The 23,924-nt window shown below is 40.5% G+C and overlaps 1 protein-coding gene across 1 annotated transcript in view; it reads left to right on the top strand.

The window, feature by feature from the left end:
• The window catches only part of MKI67 (marker of proliferation Ki-67), a 35,347-nt gene extending 16,822 nt beyond the window's left edge, over positions 1 to 18,525 (top strand). The window contains exons 11-17 of the mRNA XM_033149407.1: positions 601 to 731; positions 2,748 to 2,940; positions 6,132 to 6,242; positions 8,219 to 9,183; positions 10,436 to 10,499; positions 13,258 to 17,106; positions 18,127 to 18,525. Coding sequence (XP_033005298.1) covers positions 601 to 731; positions 2,748 to 2,940; positions 6,132 to 6,242; positions 8,219 to 9,183; positions 10,436 to 10,499; positions 13,258 to 17,106; positions 18,127 to 18,263 — 5,450 coding nt within the window. The 3' untranslated portion in view covers positions 18,264 to 18,525. The remainder of the gene's footprint in view (positions 1 to 600; positions 732 to 2,747; positions 2,941 to 6,131; positions 6,243 to 8,218; positions 9,184 to 10,435; positions 10,500 to 13,257; positions 17,107 to 18,126) is intronic.
• Positions 18,526 to 23,924: the final 5,399 nt, after the last annotated feature.

Raw genomic sequence — 23,924 nt, 5'->3', positions numbered from 1 at the left:
GCCTAACACAATGGCTGCAATGGGGAGCATGGTCTAACACAGAATTAGGCAGCCACCCTCAATCTTATGCTTACCATGGGAAGTCATTTAGGTCCTGCTAATCCTGATTGTGGAGATCACACCGATGCTGTAATGGGACATTACTCAGTACCAGGAAAAATATACAAGGTGGCCACACCACACTCAATTTCATTTCACAGAAATTGCTCAAACTTGCGTCCCCAGCTGTTGTTGGCCTACAACTCCCATAATCCCTAGCTAGCAAGACCAGTGGTCAGGGATAATGGGAGTTATAGTCCAACAATAGCTAGGGACCAAGTTTGAGAAACACTGGCTTAGCTTAGAAGATACATGCACATTTTGTCCTCTATTTGTAGGAGGGCTAGACAGTTGTGGGTTTTTTAACTAAAAAAAATTAAAGCTTGGAATTTGCACATGTCCAGGGGTACCAATGAAAGCCTTCATGGGCATCAGGATGACAACCCTGGCTTAAAAATGCATTAGAACAAATGAATCTACAAATCTAGTAAATGTTGGCTTTATTAAAAATGTGTATTAAGCATAGAAATAACTAGCAATCTTGAACAATTATCATTCCAGTTGCAAAGTCTTGGGCAGATATAGTGAAACAGGGTGTTCCAAAATCTCAAGTAAGCAGTGCTGCAAAATGTGGTCTTAAAAGATCTGTCAAGAAGAGGTCAGCCAAGAAGAGCTCAACAAAACCATCAAAGGTAATTTTCTAGCAATGATCAAAACTAATACCCCACATTTAGTAAATATATTGAAACATTCCCTTTTCCAGTCATTAAACACCAGAGTCTGGAATTCTTTGAAACCAGGGATGGGAAGGGTCTTTATCTTTTTGATAGACGGTCTGTTTGCTTGACGTACCAATTTCAGTCCCTGGCACTTCTAGACAGCTTGAGATCTATTCCACTAAGTCAGAATAGACATTACTGGGATGGATGGACCTATAGTTCTGCTTTGTATAAGGCAACTTCAAATGTCTTCCACCTTGCCCCTCCCCCAATAATTGCATGGAATTCCAGAGCAAATGTGCAGATCAGATGATTTCCCCCTACTCTGAGTTTCTGTTGGGGTGTGGATGCCTTTTGGATAATGAAACCAGCCTGAATTACCATATTGAAGTATATATGAGAGTAATATAAAGCACAGCAGTTTGTAAAGTAGGTTAAAACTAGGCTTGAGAAAATTATGAATAAGTTGATGTTGCTAATGTTAATGAGTATGCATCGTCTTTTCTTTTGAGAGAGGATATGGTAAAATGAATGGTGATGAATTCTAGGTGCATGATGAGAGCAAGTAGAAAGGCAGTCAATGTCAGGTAGATGGAGCAAGACCATGTTTTCTCCACAAACCAAGGTGGCTTGCCCACATACTGGCCTACAAGCAAAAAGAAATAATATTTTAAGAGCCATGTTTGCTACTTAAAAGCTTGTAAGTTAAGTAAAGCAGGCTGAATGATCTGTAAGAACAATGGCTTGCAGCCAACATTGTGCACATGCAAAGCAGATCTCCGCATGAGAAACAGGACTACATCTTATTGTTTGTTGTCAAACAATTACCAAGTACCCAGTATCCTGAAAGTAGATGGGTAGACACTTCTAAAACATTTCCAACCGTAATATTAGCTTTTTGCAAAGAGGGAAAGAGCCAGAAAAGTTTTCAAATGCCTTTCACACAGCTTTCCTCTTGTTTTCAAATATTTCAAACTATGAATTACTATTTGATTACCATACTTTAGGAATAAAGTGAGTTTTCTATATTCAAACTACTACAATTACAATTAAATCCTTTAGAGTTCATGCTGCTTAATGCAATGTAGTTAACAGCATGTAATGAACCAGGAAGGTTCAGTTCAAACTTTAGCTCAGCCACGAAATCATTGGATCAGCCATACTCTGTCAAGCATCTAATCTGTAATATGGGTGTAATACTCAGTAGCCTTACAGGATGTTAAGCAGATTGGACTCTATTCTGTACTATTATACTATTATTCTCAAATACATCTATATTAAATACATACATAAATGGAATGAATCAAATAAGATATTCAAAATTGGATTTCCTATGCCATTTTTGCAGTCTTTTCTCAGTACTACTTAAGTAAAAGGATGGAAATGGCTTAGAAATGGCAAAAGCAAGACTGCATCTCAGCAGCCACCCTAAGCATCAGTGCAACAATGCACTGAGAATTTTTAGTACAGTGGTGCCCCGCTAGACGAAAATAATTCGTCCCGCGAAAATTTTCGTCTAGCGGGGTTTTCGTCTTGCGGAGCGGCAATGGGAGCCGCGCTCCGCAAAAACGAAAAAAAAGACGAAATTTTTTCGTCTTGCGAGGCAGCCCCATAGACTTTTTCGTCTAGCGGGGCAGCCTCCCGCTAGACGAATGCTTTCGTCTAGCGAGTTTTTCGTCTAGCGAAGCATTCGTCTAGCGGGGTACCACTGTATGTTGTCGGGGACGCAAGATGTGACTGGCCAGGTGTGAGGTCCATGTTTGTAGTTTCTGCTGCTGCCAAGCAGCAAAATGTTTCAAGAAGGAAAAATGGCTGAAAGCTCTGTCTGCTTTTTTTTGGTTTGGATTTATTGTGCATGCCGGGCTTGAACATTCAGAACTGTATCCAACTTTGAAGTAAATGGTAATTGAGCTGCAAGTACCAGGACCTACATGCACCCAGAGCCTCAGTGATCAGACTCAAAGGTTTAATTGTATATTTTGTTTTCAGAACAATGTTTCCATGCTCAAAACACCAATAAGAAAAGTCAAGGGTCACTTTACTACCGGCCATGCAAATTCCCCTGCTCCAATTGTGATTGGAAAAGCTCATACCAGTATTGTGAATGTCGGTGTACAAGTCCCTAAAGTGATGATCAACTATCCTTTGAAGAAACATGATGACTTAAATGAAAGTTTTACAGGTAAATTGTTAGTGTTTTGGTGAAATGATTTTTTTTCTTGTACCAAATATTTTGCAAGCCTATAAGGAGTTCACTTGCATCCCATGGAAAATGGTTGGATTGGTCATATAAAGAACTTGGTTCTTTAGTGCTGTTCTAACAAAATAAAACCTATTTTGTACAATGCAGCATTCCATTTAAGTCAGTGACTGGCCAGAAAGACCTGTGTTTAAATCTCTGCTCATCCATGAATCTTACTTGGTGCCCTTCAACTAGTCAATATATCTCAACATATCTGACTATGTTTTTGCAAGGATAAAGCTGTAGTAGTGGAGAAAGTCCATGTATGTCACAAAGTTCCAAGTACATTTCTTAAAAAACCATTGGCTGCTAGGGCTATCTTAAGATATATTTATCCTATCATATGAGGAAGTTAATGTCCTAAGATGGCACTTGTTATAACACTTTCTTATGGCTTTGATCCACAGAACTGAATGGAAGGATAAAATAGATTGGTGCTGTTTTGTTAACTTTTTAAGAAGACCTGCTGGAGCTAACCCAAAGGCTTTCTGGGCCAGCATACTGTTTCCCGGAGTAACCAACCAGATCACTATGGGAAGCCCACAAGCAGGGCATGGTGGCAATAGCCCTTTTGTTTCACTGCAGCATGCTACTCTGATATGCTCCCAGCCCTCTAGAAGTGTAGGGTTAGGACTGGACTACCCTAGGTGATATTGAACCCAGCAAGACGCTCAGAGCTGTAGGAATGCACAACCTGCAAGGAACAGGGGGAGCAGTCTGGGAGAATATAAACTTGCAAAGCCCTTTTGGGTCTTTGCTAAATTGAAAGCTCCCAATTCAGTATCCTTAGGCACATCCAGATTATCCTAAACAAAATCGAAAATTCTTTCTAGTAGCACCTTAGAGACCAACTGAGTTTGTTCCTGGTATGAGCTTTCGTGTGCATGCACACTTCTTCAGATACCTGAAGAAGTGTGCATGCACACGAAAGCTCATACCAGGAACAAACTCAGTTGGTCTCTAAGGTGCTACTAGAAAGAATTTTCGATTTTGTTTTGACTATGGCAGACCAACACGGCTACCCACCTGTAACCAGATTATCCTAGTTCCAGCTCTGGTTCATTCTGCTCCCAGGCAAGAGGAAGTGACAACAGATTAGGAGTTAGTTGCTTTTCCCCACACAGCACAACTGTTAGTCAGAAACAGTCATCTCATGATCAAAATAAGCTTTCTGCTTGCATTCAACTATTTTTATATGCAAATCTGGGCAGATTTAATAGCTAAAAAATTAAAATTCTATGTACAGTGGTACCTTGAGTTACAAACGCCTCAGGTTACAAACACTTCAGGTTACAAACTTCGCTAACCTGAAAGAGTTACCTCGAGTTGAGAACTTTGCCCCAGGATGAGAACGGAAATCGTGTGCTGGCAACACAGTGGCACCAAGAGGCCCCATTAGTGAAAGCACGCCTCTAGTTAAGAACAGTTTCAGGTTAAGAACGGACCTCCGGAACGAATTAAGTTTGTAACTAGAGGTACCACTGTAAAACCTATAGTGTGTGTTCCTCTGCAGTACAGCATTAGGTGCACAGTAAAACTTTAAGAAATAAAAGCTGCTTAGTCTTATCAATCCCTAATTGCCAGAAAATTGTATTGTAAACATGCGTACAGGAAAGTGATGAATATAAGGCACTAAGTGGTTTTTAACATTGACAACTTACCCATTCTTGACTATAGTAAGATTTTTATCCATGCTAACTTACCAACTCTCGGCTTTGCCAACAGATGGCACTATGATATTATTTTAAAGGTAGTTCAATATCTAAACCAAGTGTAATACAGTAGTAATACCACCATATAATGGCCCACGAATACACAGCCATTTCATCATACTAATAATGGTTTTAAATGCCCTTGAATGAAAGTTTGCTCTTTTGCTAAAATCCCGAATTACCTGTTTAATCTGGAAGCATGTGAATTTAGTAATTTCCCAAACTCATATTAGTCTTAATTATGCACTAGTCTTTTAATTCCGCCCTCTCCCACCCCACAATGATGTTTTTTTTTAAAAAAAAAAAAATCATTAATTTAGATTAGATTTGCTTAATTCTGTTTTACTATTCTCAGTAACGGTGAAATGGGTATGCTGGGTACTGAAGGTCCATTTCTAGTTGTTAGGAATCGTTCAAACTAGCTAGTGAGATCTTATCAGGCTAAGACTTTAAAGTATCTCGTCATCTTCAGTAGCTAAAAACTTAGAAAGGAAACTGTTCTTTACTGAACTCAGTGCTTGTAGTGTAGCAGCATATATGCAGAGCCCTGATAATTCCCTTTCCCCCAGTGTTTCAAAATATATAATACTGGGGGTCTGAATCGAGCACAGGTGTCCCGCTGCCCTACTCTTCAGGCTGAGCCAGCCAGAGAACCCCCTCCCAGCAGGAAGCCACAAATGGGGTGTTCAAGGGGTGGGGCTGAGATAGCCCAGATCTGATTGATCCCAAGCCAGTCTTGCAACCTTCATTGGCTAGCACTGGGCCCAATCAAGACCTGATGCAGGGATCAGGTCCAAACCTTCTATACTGCAATTTACTACTTCTATTTCTATACTGCAATATAGAGAAGAAAAGAGGTGTGGTTCCTCTGTTCCTGCCTGATTTTTGTTGACAGTTGCTGGGTTTTTTATGGAAGCACAGCTTGCCAGAGTGAAAGAATCTTACTTCTGGGGAACTGGGAAGGAAATCAGGATTTTACATGGAAGCATTGGTGCTCGCTAGAGGTGGGGTAGGGACTTCCCTATTTCAAGAAAGTATGTGGGTTTATTGAACCATGCAATATAGATGTATAGAATACTAGTATAATTTAAAGTTGAAAATGTCTTCATGGCATAAATAAATGTAATAAATGTAATAAATCATTAGCGGAAAGAGGATTTGATACATCATCAACAGCTATCACAGTTTGTTCAGACTAATGGGTGATAAACTACCATGTGGCTGTAAACTGTCATGAACATTAATGTTTGAAAATCTTGTGTGATGTTGTAGTCTGGGATTGCACTGTATATAAGACTGTTCTTCTGGGGAGCAGTCAAGCAAAGAGAATGAATTCTTAATAGTTATGTTTTCCCTTGCTCCCAATTGCAAACAAACTAAATGATTATTTCTTTACTGAACTTTAAATACTGTTTGCAGGGTTGGCTGAGATATTCAACACTCCACTGAAAGGCTTACCCTCTTCTGCTCAAAAGACTACTATACCAACACCAGAAGTCGTCTCAGAAATGCACACTCCAGAGGAGTTTGGTATGCATGTTTTGTATATAACCCTGGTGCTAACTATTACATGGTGACTTGATTCCCCCCCCCCCCCTGAAATCACCCCATGTGAAAATCATGTGAGTTGTAGGAAATAGTGGGTGATATCCAACTAAGTAATATACAGAGCAGACCCAGTGAAATCAGTGGACTTGTGTATAAGTAGATTTCAGTGGATCTACCCTGTGTTTTACTTAGTTGGATATCACCAGTAGTTTTAAAGCTTTTCTCCAGTCTGGTAACAGTGATTTTTCACACTTGGAAGAGGAAAAAGTCTCAAGATTTCCTGACTGTGTAGGGGTCTAAGCAAACGTATCTGCACATGACGTTTGGCAAATTCTCAATAGGTTTTTATGCGGTAATTCTCCGGGAGTTATAATTCATCTTAGAAAAATATTCTATGAGAAAGGTAAAGGACCCCTAGGATTAAGTCCAGTCAAAGGCGACTATGGCGTGTAGTGCTCATCTCGCTTCAGGCCGAGGGAGCTTGGTGTTTGTCCACAGACAGCTTTCTGGGTCATGTGGCCAGCATGACCAAAGCACTTCTGCTGCAATGGAACACTGTGACAGAAGCCAGAGTGCACCAAAATGCTGTTTACCTTCCTGCTGCAGCAGTACCTGTTTACTTGCACTGGTATGCTTTTGAACTGCTAAGTTGGCAGGAGTTGGGACAGAGCAACGGGAGCTCACCATGTCGCGGGGATCTAAACTGCTGACTTTCCAATCGGCAAGCTCAAGAGGCTCGTTGGAAAGAAATTTCACTGCTGGTTTTAAAGAAGCATTAGTTTGTTCTTGCTTTAAGATCAAAATTCTGCCTTTTTGTAGCAGAGCAAAAAATTGAGAACTGCAGTTGAAATAAATTAAATTAATGCAATGTGTGAATACAGAAAAGTCATAAAAATGCAGCTGCTAAAATACAAACTATCACTAGAAACAGCCAAGATTAAAACTAAAAATTCCCATGCATCTGAAAAAAAGTTTCTGAAAAGAGAGTATTTCTCAGCTGGTGGCAGAACACTGGAAAACTTGGGGCTGACCAACCATGCTGTTGTGGCAGGAATGTACACATTCTGAGCACCACAGCAGAGTGTTTTTCTATGTCATCAGTGTAACACTGGGATATAAAGGGGCTCATAGGAGGGTCTTGTTCTGGCTTTCCCAGTTGTTAGAAAGATTTGTGCTATTTTCCATCCCCCATCAGAGGCAAAGTGCATGCAATTCCAAAGTTTCCCTTAGGCAAATGAAAAATGGAGCAAAAGAGTGCATCCAGGAGTTGTTACTACTATCAGTGTGAGCACAAGTCCTGTAAGTTCAATAGTTGTGGCAGGGCAGATTTCTTTTTGCAGTGGGAGGTGTTGGCCAGTTCAGGACTGTTCATAGTAGGCATAAGTGTGTTGCGCAGCGTAAATTAATAACAGTCTTCTTCAGTAAAAGAATAGAAGCTTTACTGAGTTAAAATAAATTTGTTTGCAAATAACAGCATAGTGAACAGAAGATTAAACTAGCTTCAGAACATACACAGACTTTCCATTGAGCACAGGCTTCATAGAGCACAGGCTTCACCACACAGAGACTGAGTCTGCCTGCAAGCAGATACAATACTTATACAGAGAATGAGTCATCTTCAAATGAGTCACAGTGATTCAGCATGCTAAATGATTCTGCGGCTTTTCAGCATTTCACAACATTTCTAGACTCCTTTACTGCTTCCTTTACTGCCTCTGTTCTCAAATACCTTGGTCACATGACAAAGTGTACCTCTTATTCCTAGTCCTGCTAACTATCCTCCTTTGAGATATTACACAAGCACCATCCCCTTTCCTGCAGCACATCATTTATTCAAGAATCCTGCCTTATCAGGTGGCACAGAGTTGACAGGTGTCCCTTGTTTCCACTAGGAAGAACAGTAATTTCTTATGTAATTAAATACTCCTTTTACAGTTCATTTTTATATCTCTTAATAGGAGAGATGTCTGTATCACCTTTCAGTGCAGCAAGCCAACAAAAACTTTACAACCAAGATGTCATATCCCCCTTCTTGAAAGAAGTGTCACAGATCTCTGCTCTTGAGCAAGATGACATAACTACAACTCCAAAAGGAATGAATTATTCATTAGAAAAAGATGTAGAGAAAAATATGTCATTGGTCACAGCTGCAAATGAAGCTACTATACAGGGAGTGATAGAAGATAAAAGAAAAGGTCCAGAACAAAAATTAGAGCCTGTTGAAGCATTTTCAGGGGTCAAGAGGCTCTTGAGGACACCGAAGCAAAAACCAGGGCCAGTTGATGCTCTTTCAGGAGTGAAGAGGGTCTTGAGGACACCCAAACAAAAACCAGAGCCAGTTGATGCGCTTTCAGGAGTGAAGAGGGTCTTGAGAACACCCAAACAAAAACCAGAGCCAGTTGATGCGCTTTCAGGAGTCAAGAGGGTCTTGAGAACACCAAAACAGAAACCAGAGCCAGTTGATGCACTTTCAGGAGTCAAGAGACTCTTGAGGACACCCAAAGAAATCCTGGAGTCTGTTGCAGATGACACTGTCTGCTCCAAATTCATTATGTCTCCAGACGAAGCAAAGCAATTGATGGGAAGCAGCACTAGGAGAAAACAAAGAATGCTACTCATGGGCTATAATGCTATAGATACCACTATTAATCATGCTATCAAAGCACCTAAGGAAAAAGTGGAAGCAGTGGAAGATATGGGAGGAATTCAGAGGCTATTGAGAACACCTAAACAAAGATTTGAACCCATGGATGATATGATTGGCATTAGTCGATTACTGAAGACACCAAAGCAGAAGTTTATGCCAGTTGATGACTACTTGGGACTGCAGAGATTCATGACCGAACCTAAACAAAGCTTTCCGAGTCCCGAAATTGATTATACAGGTGTTAAGGAAATGTTGGAAGCTGCAGATGGACAGAAGGTAGGTCTTCTATATTAAATATCTGAGAAAGGTTTTATATTCTTGTTGTTCAGTCGTGTTTGACTCTTCATGACCCCATGGACCAGAGCACACCAGGCATGCCTATCTTTCACTGCCTCCCACAGTTTGGCCAAACTCGTGCTAGTCTCTTCTTAAATTGCACTAGTTATTTCAATAAAAGAAATCATTAACATGACCCAATTTTTTCTTGCACAGCAAGATTCTGTGACATGTTTATATGACATTCAGTTCTGCCATTTCTCTGAACGCAGATTGGGTTGGAATGTGGAATGAAGCATTTTGAGCAGAGAATTACTAACTTGTTCCAGCAAGCCGTGATCTCCTGGAAAAGCAAAGTGTAGGCACACATGCTTACTTTGTGTTTTTTACCAGGAGCAAATATGTTACCTGTGGGGTGGCACCCACAGTACAAGCAACACCTGATTTTGATGAACCAACCTTACTCCCAACTCTGAGGCTAATCTTGCCTGAGTACTAATTAGAATCTTTTTGGATTTTTTGGCACAGATCTTGCCATTTAAAATCACTGGTTTTGAATATATATGAAATAGTCTTATTTTTTGTAGGGAGAAAAGGTGGGACATAATATCATTTATCACTACTGCTTTTACTTCGAAGTGTTTCATCTCTGGATCACTTGTACATTGTGTTTAATGACATTGGGTACCCTCTATGTATAAATATCATATACTCCATTTCAAATTGTGTAACTAACCTATTGCCTCTTAGTAATCTGTTGAAGTAAAGTATCTTAAGTCTTTTCTTCCTTTCTTTATTGTACTCCTTTCATTTAGCCATTCATTTTTGTTGATTCCCTCCACAGCACTCCACAGCACTCACAAAATAATGATTAGAGTTGTGACTGGCACACTTGTGATACAAAGTGGATGCACTCATGATTTTATTATAGCAGCATTGCTATTTATTTTTCATCTCCTTTCATTATATCTTTGTATTTCGATATTTAGTATGTTCAGTAAGTATTATGAAGCATCGTGTGAAATTCAGTTAATCAACTAGCAGGCTGGAAGGCTAGGTCAGGACTGCCATACATATTTTACAAAGCACTAAATTAGCTATATTAGAGTACCTGCATCTTCAATGAACTTAACACAGTTCCACACACACACATGTCAGTTCAATTTGGACTTTTATAAATATTGTATAACACTGGTTATAGGCCGAGCATCTTTTCATGTCAGTTATTGTAATAATTATGTATTTTTTCTAGGCTGAATTGCCAGAGTTTGTGAATTTAATGAAAGAAGATAATGGATCATGTATGAGTTCCAGAGGTGAGCTTGGTGTATGTAAATATTATTTCAACAAAACCTTTTATTTTCCATTTATTTTCAAAAAAGGAAGTAGCAGCTTTACATTTATCTGCTTTAAAATATGGTTTTATTTCAGAACTAAAATGAAATAAAGTCAGAAGTTTTCAACCTTTTGGGGTCCATGGCTCCCTTGACCAATTACATTCTGCGGCACCCATGTGGGGCTAAAGAGCCCAGTTATGTCATCCCTTGCCTGCAGAACTGGCAGCCCCTCGCCCTTTTTCAAACATTCTCCCTGTGCAAGCCTTTGAGAGGCAGAGATGCAAAGGCATCAGTGGAGGGAGGCAAGGAAAGGGACAGAGGCCAGTGTTGCCCGCAGCACCCCTGACCATCATTCAAGACTCCCCCTGGGTGCCACAGCACACTAGTTGAAAATCATTGAATTAAGTATTTACAGTAAAGCTGCAAGGCTTTTGGGGTGCTCTTTCAAATACACAGACGGCTAACAGTTGTGCATGTTGTCTGCCTTGATTTTCTATTTGCATAGCAGTTACAGAGATTAATTTTTTTAATGTGTGGGCATCAAAATCTGTTGCCATTGTACCTCTTTATGTGCATCTTATGTCCTAAAGCACACAATGGTAATAGGAAAATAGGACTGATGGTTGAAAATGGGATCCTTATGTTACTGGTGTACCTATTTGATGCTTGCAGTATATCTGAATGGGACATGGGTGGTGCTGTGGTCTAAACCACTGAGCCTAGGGCTTGCCGATCTGAAGGCCGGCGGTTTGAATCCCCACGGCGGGATGAGCTCCCGTTGCTCGGTCCCAGCTCCTGCCAACCTAGCAGTTCAAAATCATGTCAAAGTGCAAGTAGATAAATAGATACCACTCTGGCGGGAAGGTAAACAGCGTTTCTGTGGGCTGCTCTGGTTTCGCCAGAAGCGACTTAGTCATGCTGGCCATATGACCCGGAAAAACTGTCTGCGGACAAACGTTGGCTCCCTCGGCCAGTAAAGCGAGACGAGCGCCGCAACCCCAGAGTTGTTCGCGACTGGGACTTAACTGTCAGGGATGCTTTACCTTCACCTTTGTTAGTATACAATGGTACCTCAGGCTAAGAACTTAATTCGTTCTGGAGGTCTGTTCTTAACCTGAGGTACCACTTTTGCTAATGTGGCCTCCCACTGGCGCTGCGCCACCGCCACACAATTTCTGTTCTCATCTTGAAGCAAAGTTATTAACCCGAGGTACTATTTCTGGGTTAGCAGAGTCTGTAACCGAAGTGTCTGTAACCCACTGTATCTGAAAGGGCAATAGATGCAGCTGGCTTGCATGATTTGTACGCATTGATTCTTGAGTGTATAGTGCACATTAGGTTGTAAGTGTGGGAGCTCTGTGCAAAAGGTTCTTTTGAACAAACAAGCCAGGGCAAATCTAATGGATTTGAATTCCAGCATAGGACTACAGGAACCCATCACTAAGTACCCTATTTTTCGTTCCATAACGCGCACCGGACCATAATGCACACTTAGTTTTTAGGGGAAGACAACAAGAAAAAAAAATTCTGAATCAAATGTTGTACTAAACTACCAAAGCCTTTTTTCCTTATTCACTTCCCTGTGGCCGTGCCCAAATGGAACCCTCTGCATTCCTCATTAAACCGCCAATAGAACTCCTAATGCCTCATACAAATGTACCGGTAATAAAACTCTGGACCTCAATGAAAACCTGTTACGCTTGGGTTATAAACTTGGACACTGTATCTCCGAAATGTATCCCTTCATTCCACTTTTTCTCTCCCAGAATAATGTGTTGCTGTTTCCTTTAACTCTGTATACCCACCCACTGGCCAACACAATTTGTTTACATAAGAACTCACAGGTCCATCTGATACAGGAAAAGGGATTTTATTGATGAACAAATATAGAAGTCGAGAGAATGGCTAATGTACATACAAATGTTCAGTTCCACCACCCGCCAAAAATCCTGTAAGGCGACAACCACCAGGAAAAACATCTTTTTTTATCTAAACACAACAAAGACACCCTATTCATCCGCCATAATCCCCTCAGCCCCCCCCCCCGATAATTGTGCCCCCAGGGAAGGAGAGGAGGCAGAGGCCTATGGGCGGGAGGAGGGCAGCTGAGAGGAAGTTTTGACAGCTCCTCCAGCTGCTGCTGAGGGAAAGGAATGTACAAAGGGAAAGTGCCCGAGGGTGGGGGGAAGGGCGGAAAGAAAAGCAGCTGCCGATCCCTGCTCTGGCGAGCGTCAGAGGTGGGCAGCAGCAGAAGTGGCACCCAGTGCCTTCGCTCCATAACGCACATAGACTTTTCCCCTTTTTAGGAGGAAAAGTGCGCGTTATGGAGCGAAAAATACGGTAATGTTTAGGTCAAGTCGTGAGCCCATTCTAAATGTAACTTAGTATTTCTAAAGCTACATGTGGCTAAGAAGTGCTTAGTTTGATTGCATTTTATTCACCTTGAAGCATTCTTCATAATTGCAACAAAACTTGAATAATTTTATTTAGGAGATTCTGAAATATGAAGGTTTGGGAAAGCACTGTAAAGTGGCATAATCTGCAAATAGTGGTGTATTATTAAAGTTAAGAATGATTAATTTCACAAGATATAAATATCACATGGCAAAATATAAAAGAAATTTTTTGAAGCAATGTAGAACTTCCTCTGGGACTTCTTGGCTAATAAGTGTGTTTACTACTCTTCACAATCACCATATCCTGAGAAATAACATTGAATGTGCTTTTCTTTTTTAAGAGTCCATGAGAAATAACTATGAATATAAAGAAGCAAAACTGGAATCATCACCTAAAAGAATATCTCCTTTCCCAAAACCAAAGGACAACAGTAAAAATATTTCAGAATTAGAAGACAACTTGGGACATGTTGCCTGTAACACATTTAGTGAATTAAAATCAGAAGCAGTGATAGAACCTGTTGAAATAATGTGTGTTTCAGAAAGCCATCAGCCAAAGGGAATGGACTCTGAAAACGGAGACAAAATTGATTTTGTGAAAGAACCAGCTGCAAATTCTGGGACAGTAGATATAGAAATTGTTGGATCATTGGCTTCAGCTAGAAGAACTAGAAGAGGGGAAGCTGATGAATCCAGATCCATAAAAGAACATGATGCAAAAAATACACAGAGGCATAAAAGCATCACCCAGAGAGCAGAATCAGTCAATTGTGTGCAAGCTAACGAAAACTTTGACCAGAACATCACTGAAATAAATCTAAAGCAAGAATCTGAAAGCAACACACCTGCAGTTGAAAGTGAGGGGGAAATGGCAGCTCGACAAACTGAAGCAAGTTTAGATTTAGAAGAAAATGCAGAAATACAAGACAAAATAAAAAACGAAGATTTTGAAACTTCAGGAGTAGAAAGCGCTGGAAATGTCACACTTAAAAGAAATAGAAGAAGAAAGGCTGCTTCAATACAAGCAGTATTTACAACAAACACAGATGTTAATGAGGCTAAAAAGGAAAGTCTAAGACACACAACACCTAAAACACCCATTTTGGAAAAGACTGCAACAGAAGTAAAAGAAAATAATGTTAGGAGAAGGAAAGGGAGGAAAGTTCATTTTCTATGTGATAATTCTGTACCACTTGAGGAAAAACTTATGCTTGGAGGTAAGGATGGTGCTTATGAAGAACCAACAAGTGCTTCCATTGCATCACAGCTAGGCATGCAGGAAATTCAAAATGAAGAGACTCCTAATGAAGCGCAAAAGGTGCCATTGGAAAGTGTGCAAACTCCTGAGAAGCACAGTCCACCAAGAAGGCAGACAGCACCCAGGAGAGGAAGAAGCAAGCGAGCTATTTGTCAGGAAACAACTATAGAATGTGACAGTAAACAGGCAGCTGATACAGAAGACCAAAATATGCTTGTCACTGTAAAAGAGAATCAACCAAAAAGGGGCAGAAGAAGAAGAGCTGTTTCTGAATGCCAGATACCACCTCTTTTGGAAAATGTTGCTCTTACAAAAGAGAGTCCAACAGTGGACAGCTTTAGTTCTACCCAAGGAAAGTGTTCTTTGCAAGAAACTCAGACTAAAGAGAATCTTGATGAAATGCCTAAGATGCCCTTGGAAAGTGAGCAACCTCTTTTAGAACACAGCCCACCAAAAAGACAAAAGATAGAAAAAGGAAACCCACCCAGGAGAGGTAGAAGCAAACAAACAATTTCTCCTAAAATGCTCACTGAATGTGACAGTAAACAGGCAGCTGATACAGAAGAATACAATATGGCTGTCACTGTAAAAGAGAATCAGTCAAAAAGGGGCAGGGGAAGAAGAGCTGTTTCTGAATGCCAGATACCACCTCTTTTGGAAAATGTTGCTCTTACAAAAGAGAGTCCAACAGTGGACAGCTTTAGTTCTACCCAAGGAAAGTGTTCTTTGCAAGAAACTCAGACTAAAGAGAATCTTGATGAAATGCCTAAGATGCCCTTGGAAAGTGAGCAACCTCTTTTAGAACACAGCCCACCAAAAAGACAGAAGATAGAAAAAGGAAACCCACCCAGGAGAGGTAGAAGCAAACAAACAATTTCTCCTAAAATACTCACTGAATGTGACAGTAAAGAGGCAGTTAATACAGAAGACCACAATATGCCTGTCACTCTAAAAGAGAATCAGCCAAAAAGGGGCAGGGGGAGAAGAGCTGTTCCTGTATGTTCAGTGACATTGCCTCTGGAAAACATTGCTCTTACATATGAGGGCCCAACAGCGAACAGCATTAGTTCAGCCCCAGGAAAGTGTTCTTTAGATGAAATTCAAAATGAAGAGAAACCTAATGAAACTGAGAAGGTGCTTTTGGAAGGTTTGCAAACTCGTGCAAAGTATTGTCCAGCAAGGAGGCAAAAAGTAGCAAACAGGATGCTGCCCAAGAGAGGGAAAAGCAAGCAAGCCATTTCTCAGGAAACATCCGTAGAATGTGCAACTAAAAGTAAACAGACGGCTGACAGAAAAGACCAAGCCATGGTTGTCACCATAAAAGATAATCAGCCGAAAAGGGGCAGAAGAAGAGTTGTTCCTGTATCTCATATGACATTGCCTCTAGGAAACATTACTCTTGCATATGAGGGTGCAACAGTGGACAGCTTTAGTTCTGCCCAAGAAAAATGTTCTTTGCAAGAAATTCAAACGGAACAGAATCTTGATGAAATGCTTAATATGCCCTTGGAAAGTGTGCAACCTCTTTTAGAGCACACTCCACCAAAAAAACAGAAGGTAAAAGGAAACCCACCCAGGAGAGGTAGAAGCAAACAAACAATTTCTCCTAAAATACCCACTGAATGTGACAGTAAACAGGCAGCTGATACAGAAGACCAGAATATGCTTGTCACTGTAAAAGAGAATCAGCCAAAAAGGGGCAGGGGGAGGAGAGCTGTTCCTGAATGCCAAATACCACCTCCTTTGGAAAATGTTGCTCTTACATATGATGGCCCTACAGTGGGCAGCTTTGGTTCTACCCAAGGAAAATGTTCTTTGCAAGATATTCAAAGTGAAAAGAATCCTATTGAAACGCCTAAGATGCCCTTGGAAAGTGTGCAACCTCTTTTAGAGCACAGTCCACAAAAAAGACAGAAGATAGAAAAAGGAAACCCACTCAGGAGAGGTAGAAACAAACAAACCATTTCTTCTGAAATACTCACTGAATGTGGCAGTAAGCAGGCAGATGATACAGAAGACCAAAATATGCTTGTCACTATAAAAGAGAATCGGCTAAAAAGGGGTAGAGGAAGAAAGATTGCCCCTGTAACAGCTCTTTCTCCCCTCAAAAATAACATTTTACCATTGCCATCCTCAACCAAAAGCAAAGGTGCGATGGAACAGCCAGGTGATGTTTTGGAAATTGCAACTGTTGCAAGTGAGAATCTGCCACATAGGGGCAGAAGAAGAAAAGTAGATGAGGTAATTGCAGCAAGCTCAGTTTCTGCAAGTAAAAAACCTATATTGCTTGATACCGGGAATCAAGAAGACATGCCAGAAGTTTTAAAAAGTGTGACAATAGATAATGTTTCCAAAAGAGGTAGAAGAAAGCAATCAGTTCCTTCTGAAATCTCAACAGAAAGTAATGGCGAACCAGGAAGTGACAACAGAAAGGCCTCTTTTGTAAAAGATAAGATGCCTTTGGAAAGTAGTTCAGTTTTTCAAAACCAATTAAAGGGGAAGAGAGTAAAAAGAACTACTCCATCACGGGTACACCCATCTCTCAAAGTAAGCATCACTCTAACATCACCTCCAGACAAAGGTGAAACTGTCAGTGAAAATCAAAGCACCCTTCTTGAGAATGATGCAATTGGAAAAGTGAAACTTGAAAAACGTGGCAGAAGAAACAAAAATAAGATAGTGACACCTTCCACATCTGTCAGAAGGAAGCACAACCTTCCTAAAAAGGAAGATTTTCAGGAAAAACAAAATGTGGTTTTTGGAAAGCTACCTATAGCCAATGAGAAAATAAGCAGAAGAGGTAGAAAAGTTGATGCACTTGAAGCACCTATTTCTGCTTCTCTCAGAAACAACCGTAGATTGAATGCAGGGGATGATAATGCTCCTAAAGATCGACAGATAATTCTGAAGAACAAATCAAAATCTAAAGCAGGTATGTGCATGGTTTTTTTCTCCTTATTTCAGAATTCTTAATGTTTAAGATTCTAAGCTTTTGATTCAAAATTAAAGGAAAACCTTAAAGCTTTGGTGAGAAGTTACGGTAGCACACATGAAATTTAGATACCATCAATTTCATTTCAAAATTTCTTTGTTGAAGATGCCATTGGTATTGTAAATCAGGGTGGAGAGACTTTACTAAAACTGAGGTCTAACAATGAGAACCACGTGCAAATGACATATAGATGAATTAAAGGAAAGTATGCCTCTGAGGGACGCGGGTGGCGCTGTGGGTTAAACCACAGGGCCTAGGGCTTGCTGATCAGAAGGTCGGCGGTTCGAATCCCCACGACGGGGTGAGCTCCTGTTGCTCAGTCCCAGTTCCTGCCAACCTAGCAGTTCGAAAGCACGTCAAAGTGCAAGTAGATAAATAGGTACTGCTCCGGCGGGAAGGTAAACGGCATTTCCGTGCACTGCTCTGGTTCGCCAGAAGCGGCTTAGTCATGCTGGCCACATGACCCGGAAGCTGTACGCCGGCTCCCTCAGCCAGTAAGGCAAGATGAGCGCTGCAACCCCAGAGTCGGACACAACTGGACCTAATGGTCAGGGGTCCCTTTACCATTACCCTTTATGCCTCTGAACATATTCCAAACATCTACCACAGGGTTTCCCTTAGTTATGATGTCAAGTCAGTTTGGAAAGAATGGATAACTGCCTAGAATGAAGTGCTTTGAACAGAAGAAAGATATCTTGATAATTACTGTATATTCTGGCGTGTAAGACTACTTTTTAATCCAGGAAAATCTTGTCAAAAGTTGGGGGTCGTCTTATACGCCGGGTGGAGAATCTGTGGTCGAGTATATCTCAAACTCTATATTTTAACTGGAAAAGTTGGGGGTCGTCTTATACGCCGGAAAATACGGTAGAATGTTTATATTTTTATCTAATCTTGCCACTGAAGAGAGAATATCAGAAAGTTTGGCTTCAAATTATATATATTTTTTTTAACAACTAGAAAGCATTGAAAAGACACCATTAAAAAAAGAAAAGAAGAAAACAGTGAAAGAAGAACATTCCAAATCTACAGTTGAGCCATTTGGAGAAACTGAAGGCAAGACAAGAGGGAAGAAAACAAAAAAAAAAGTTTTGTAATTTTTGGTACTGGGCTGTGTAATTTTTTTTCTTCAGAATAAATAGACATATATGGTTGTAAAGTATGCTTTGCATTTAGAACCTTACTTTGTTTCTGTAACTTCAGTTCATCCTTCAACATTGACACCTTCCCATCTGTATATACATTTTTCATATATTTTACAGGGCTTTTTGTTTAACACTGTATTGTGTTAAGATAGTTTTAATTCAGGTGTTAATTGTTATCTGTGATTTTTTCATTAAACCATACCTTGGCTTAAAATAATATCCTTTTATATTGTTCCAATCCATGGTGAATATGACTGCTTAAAAACCATATTAGACTGTACTCTGTATGCTGTCAACATTCTTTTAATGCTTTAGAAAGGATAAGCAAGGATAGCTGCATTATTATCTTGTTATCCACACTATGGCACTTTAACAATTCTAGGAGAACAACAATACATATATAGTAGTGTTAAACAGAACTGATTATACTTGGCCCATTTCTTTCCATATAACATAGTCATTGGGGGTTGCCAGGATGGGAAACAGACCCTTCTCTTTCGCAGGCCACATACCTTTGAATCCTGGCTGACACTTTCTTTTCAGTTTCAGTCCTTCCCATGGTTGATGGTATCAATTCAAAACTTATATATTTAAGGTTCAGTGCCTGGTACCTATAGTTACAATATCCTAATTGGCAGGGCTAGGAAAGTTCTGCTTGAGCTGTTAACAGGATAACTTGATCAGTGCAGCTGGCATTAGATTGAACCAAACCATTGTCTAGTACTATAGAGGTCTTGTCCTTTTTCTTATTGCAGCATTCTAAGCACACCTTTCGTAAGCTCCCACCTCAGTTCAGTTGTAGAGTACTGTATATGATTTCAGTTTTGTATAGATCTCATAGTAGCTGCTTTTTTCTCTTCCCCACCCAACATGAATTCTAAGCTACCTGTAAATAGCCTAGCTGGCAAAATTGGAGGATTATAAAGTTTACAGAAGCATATGTGTATGCTAGCTTTTTGAAATAGATTCAGTTTAGAGATACTCTCCTGGTTGAGTGACATACCCTGCCCTCAACATCCCTGCATGAATACTACTCTTCTTGCTGTGTTCAGCCCTTCTAGTTCTCTCTTGTTTTATTTCAGTTTTAAATACTACTGCTCCAAGAACAAAACCTCAACTCTCACTGGGTAACACAGAATTTAAGGGTGGACTTTCTTGGTTGGTGTAGGCATGCTTGGTGATAGACCTTTGAAGATGCCAAGTCACAGGCCTAAGGTGTATTCACCTGACACTCATACATGATGCTGCCCATCTTGGTAATTCTTTTTTTATATAATTTTGTTTTATTTTCAAAAATAAGGGAAAGGAAAGAAAGAAAAAAAGAACCAAGTTGCATCAAAATGTCATACACATTCACATATCAAGATTACTGACTTCCTCCCATCCCATCCATGGGTCCTTTTAATTCTGTTTTCATCTCCATATCAATACTTCTCAAAAAAAATAACTTCCTAAGTTATATGTAGTTTCTATTACATTACAAGTGTATTTAAAAACCTGCTAATGTTTTAAATATTTCCCATTTCTTTTCTTCTTTGTTCCTGAGCTTCCCAGTTAATTTTGCCATTTTGGCATAGTACAGACATCTCCCAACTAAGGCCCATCGGCTGGATGTGGCCCATGTGAGCCAATTGTGCGGCCACCCGCTCTTACCAGCGCAGTGCGGTTGCCCATCTCCGGGTTGGTGCGGCAACAGAAATAGTTTTTGCGCATGTGCAAAACGTCATTTCCAGCGCACTTTCGGGTCTACGGAGGCACAAGCTATTTCCGGTGCCACGCCAACCTGGAAGTGCACCGGAAAAAGCGAGTGCGCGCGAATATGTGCACACACTTCCCTGGCCCGCCACGCGATTGTCGCTGGAAGAACCGGCCCGAGGCCAGGTAAGTTTGGGGACCCCTGGCATAGTACATCAACTTGATCTTGTAGCATACACGAACAGTTTATTCTGATCTTTTGGAATCCCAGTCATATAATTCCTAGTAAAAGTTTTTTTTTTTAAACAAAAGTTTAATTTAAACATTTTTTATTTCATTATATATCATTTCCCAGATTTTTAAAAATTACGTTACAGTTCCAACACATATTTTGATAAAAGGTACCCTCTTTTTCTTTACATTTTTAGCATATATTGGTACTTGTTTTATACATTTTTGCTAGTTTTCCTGGGGTTAAACCAATACATCATTTTCATATAGTTTTCTTTCAATGAAGAACATGCTGTGAATTAGTTTTCCATAGCCTCTCCCAATCCATTTGTATATTGTGTCCCACATCTTTCACCCATTTTATCATCACTGATTTCACCTGTTCATCTTTAGTAGCCCATTCCCACCTTGCTAATTCTTCAGTGCAGCATCTCAACTGAAATTTGATCATTCCTTGAGGCTCTAGCATTAATATGGGGCCTGATTATGGCATGGGAAGCAGGGCTGTTATGCAAGATTTCAAAATCAACTAATTGCAAAATGTGAATTTGCTGGTTTGTAATGGACCATAAAAGAAAAGAAGTGGATCTTAATTCATTTCAGAGGTCTGTTCTTAACCTGAAGCACCACTTTAGCTAATGGGACCTCCTGCTGTGCTGCCAGAGCATGATTTCTGTTATCCTGAAGCAAAGTTCTTAACCTGAAGCGTTATTTCTGGGTTAGCGGAGTCTGTAACCTGAAGCATATGTAACCCGAGGTACCACTGTATATGTGTAAATAAGCCATATATCCTAAAGTCTTAATTGTACCTCATTCCAAGGAAACCAAACCCTGGGTAAGCACCTGGAAGCCCTAGAATCTTGCACTGCTCTGAGATTGGGGTGGCGTGAAATGTGAAATGCCTGGAGATTTGGTTGGAAAGGGAAAACAAGATTCTGGCTACAGTTTGGTAAAGATGCAGAATCAAGCAAAACTGCCGTAGTTTTTTCTTTAAAAGCTTGCATCCGTATAGCTGTGCCTCTGACTGAAAAGTGCCCAAGCGCCTGCTGCTGCCTTTGCCTGATAAGATTGGCATTCTATTTCTAATCTTTGCAAAACTTGGCAAGGTTAATGCCTTGGAGTATTAAAAACCCTGAAATCTTCATGTCCTTTGGACCAAGGACTCCTAAGTTACACAACCATGGCAGTTCAAAGGACAGATCATCAAACGATGAAAGGCAGACTCATTAACCCACCGAACTTTTGACCCAAAATTTCAAGTTCAGAGAAATTGAAAAGCCCCCACCCACCGCCCCATGCCATTGCCTGTCCAGTTTCTAGTACAAATTGTCTACTGCTTTGAGTAGAATGGTGAAGTTGCAGGGTATCCCAACCTTTTATTTCTATGTATAACAGGGCTAGGTCTACCAGAAATCTAGGTCTACAAGCAAGCAGTTACAGCTTCTGGATGTGAAAAGGATAGCTAATTAACTTGCTTTCATGTTACACATGGATAGACTAACCTAAATCTGATGTCAGTGGATCTAGTCTGAGTATGCAGTAGGATTTAGTATGAAATTAGAAAGGTGGGACTTATTGCTGCACTTCAATGGAATCTAAAAATACTGGTAGCATATGTTATTGTGTTAATAGATTTCATATCTTTTATCCCTTTATGTATAGATTTTTTGTTGTTGTTGTTCAGTCGTTCAGTCGTGTCCGACTCTTCGTGACCCCATGGACCAGAGCACGCCAGGCACGCCTATCCTTCACTGCCTCTCGCAGTTTGGCCAAACTCATGTTAGTAGCTTCAAGAACACTGTCCAACCATCTCATCCTCTGTCGTCCCCTTCTCCTTGTGCCCTCCATCTTTCCCAACATCATGGAACCCAAGAAAGTGAAATCTCTCACTGCCTCCATTTCTTCCCCTTCTATTTGCCAGGTGATGGGACCAGTGGCCATGATCTTAGTTTTTTTGATGTTGAGCTTCAGACCATATTTTGCGCTCTCCTCTTTCACCCTCATTAAAAGGTTCTTTAATTCCTCCTTACTTTCTGCCATCAAGGTAGTATCATCAGCATATCTGAGGTTGTTGATATTTTTTCCGGCAATCTTAATTCCGGTTTGGGATTCATCCAGTCCAGCCTTTCGCATGATGAATTCTGCATATAAGTTAAATAAGCAGGGAGACAATATACAGCCTTGTCGTACTCCTTTCCCAATTTTGAACCAATCAGTTGTTCCATATCCAGTTCTATAGGTTCTTCTCCCACATAGAGATTTCTCAGGAGACAAATGAGGTGATCCGGCACTCCCATTTATTTAAGAACTTGCCATAGTTTGCTGTGGTCGACACAGTCAAATGCTTTTGCGTAGTCAATGTATTCTGTATAGATAGATTTGTGCAAAGAAATGTCAGTGCAGTACCAAAGGAGAATTTTACTTGTTCTGTTGGGTCTATTATGTGATGCCAGCGGAAAGGTCTGGTAGAGTAGGAGCTGGCATAGATTTTTATGTTTGGTGCTGGCTTGGTGTTGATTTGATGCTTCCATGCATAATTTAAATGGGTGTTGTTTTATATTGCTGTTATTGTTAGATGTCCCAAGGGAAACAAGTGTACCAATGTTTGGAGGGGCACATATACCAAATAAATGAACCCATGCATTGTGGCCTCCCGCTATGTCTGTTGTTACGGAAATCCAGGTGCGAAGCTACTCAGCCACCTGGCCAGTCAGGCAAAGCCTATGGGTTCTTTATGGGAGAAAGAAGACCAGCCACCAACTGGAGCAAAGGAGAACGTTTATTGTGCAACAGGTTCATTCAAGGCAAGGTTGAACACTGGGAATGGGGTAACAAGAACATTTAAAAGTTCCTATCCCATCCCTAGATACAGTTCGAAAAACACCATCATTACCTCACTAAAGGGGAGGGTTATACATGATTAACATAGAGGTAAACAAGATTAACATATGGGTAATGGTCTGGGAAACTTGTGAATGCGTGTTAAGTGTTGGAAGGAACATCCTGAGCACCCACTGGGAGAGAACAATGGGCTCTTGGTCTGCATAGTCTGTCACATAGCAAAGTCCTGAGGAAAGCATTTGCTCAGAGATTATCTCTCGGGGTCCCCTCCTGTAAACGTGATCTCTTGCTTGCTGGATTATGGAGGAGCCAAGCGTTTGTGGGTCCTTGACCAGAGTTAGAAAATGGCTTTGGAATGAAGAGAATACATGAAAGTATCGATTTTATACAAATTTCCAAACATTTGAGGCTTATTCTATTGTTTAATTCAATTCGGAAGCAGTCTAGGTTGACTCTTCTTACAATGTATCTAGTGAGAGGTTTCGATTCCATTGTTATCTCAGTAGGAGATGTCTGGGTAATGGAGCGTGCAAAAAGGAGGCTGAGCTGAGCTGAGCTCGTCCTACAGAGGCTACAAAGCCAATGCATTTCCCTGATGGGTTCCCTTAAGGGCATCGCTTCGTACACCAACTTAGCTTAAATGCCCCCCTCCCCGTAATTTCCGTAACACTGTCTCTGGCCCTGTGCCCTTTAAGAGTGTTTTTCACTGTCAGTTATCCCAAGGTGAAAGCAGAGGCATGCTGAAAAAAGGCTCTGAGTGTCCAGCTTAGGAATTTACCTCTTGATTAGGTAAACAAGTAGAGAATGAAATGAGTTAGGCCTCTTTGTTTTACTATAAGATAACAG

This window comes from Lacerta agilis, chromosome 5, assembly GCF_009819535.1.
Source record: "Lacerta agilis isolate rLacAgi1 chromosome 5, rLacAgi1.pri, whole genome shotgun sequence".
Lineage (NCBI taxonomy): Eukaryota > Metazoa > Chordata > Lepidosauria > Squamata > Lacertidae > Lacerta > Lacerta agilis.
The sequence above is the reverse complement of the archived record's forward strand: the minus strand, read 5'-3'. Positions and strand labels throughout refer to the sequence as shown.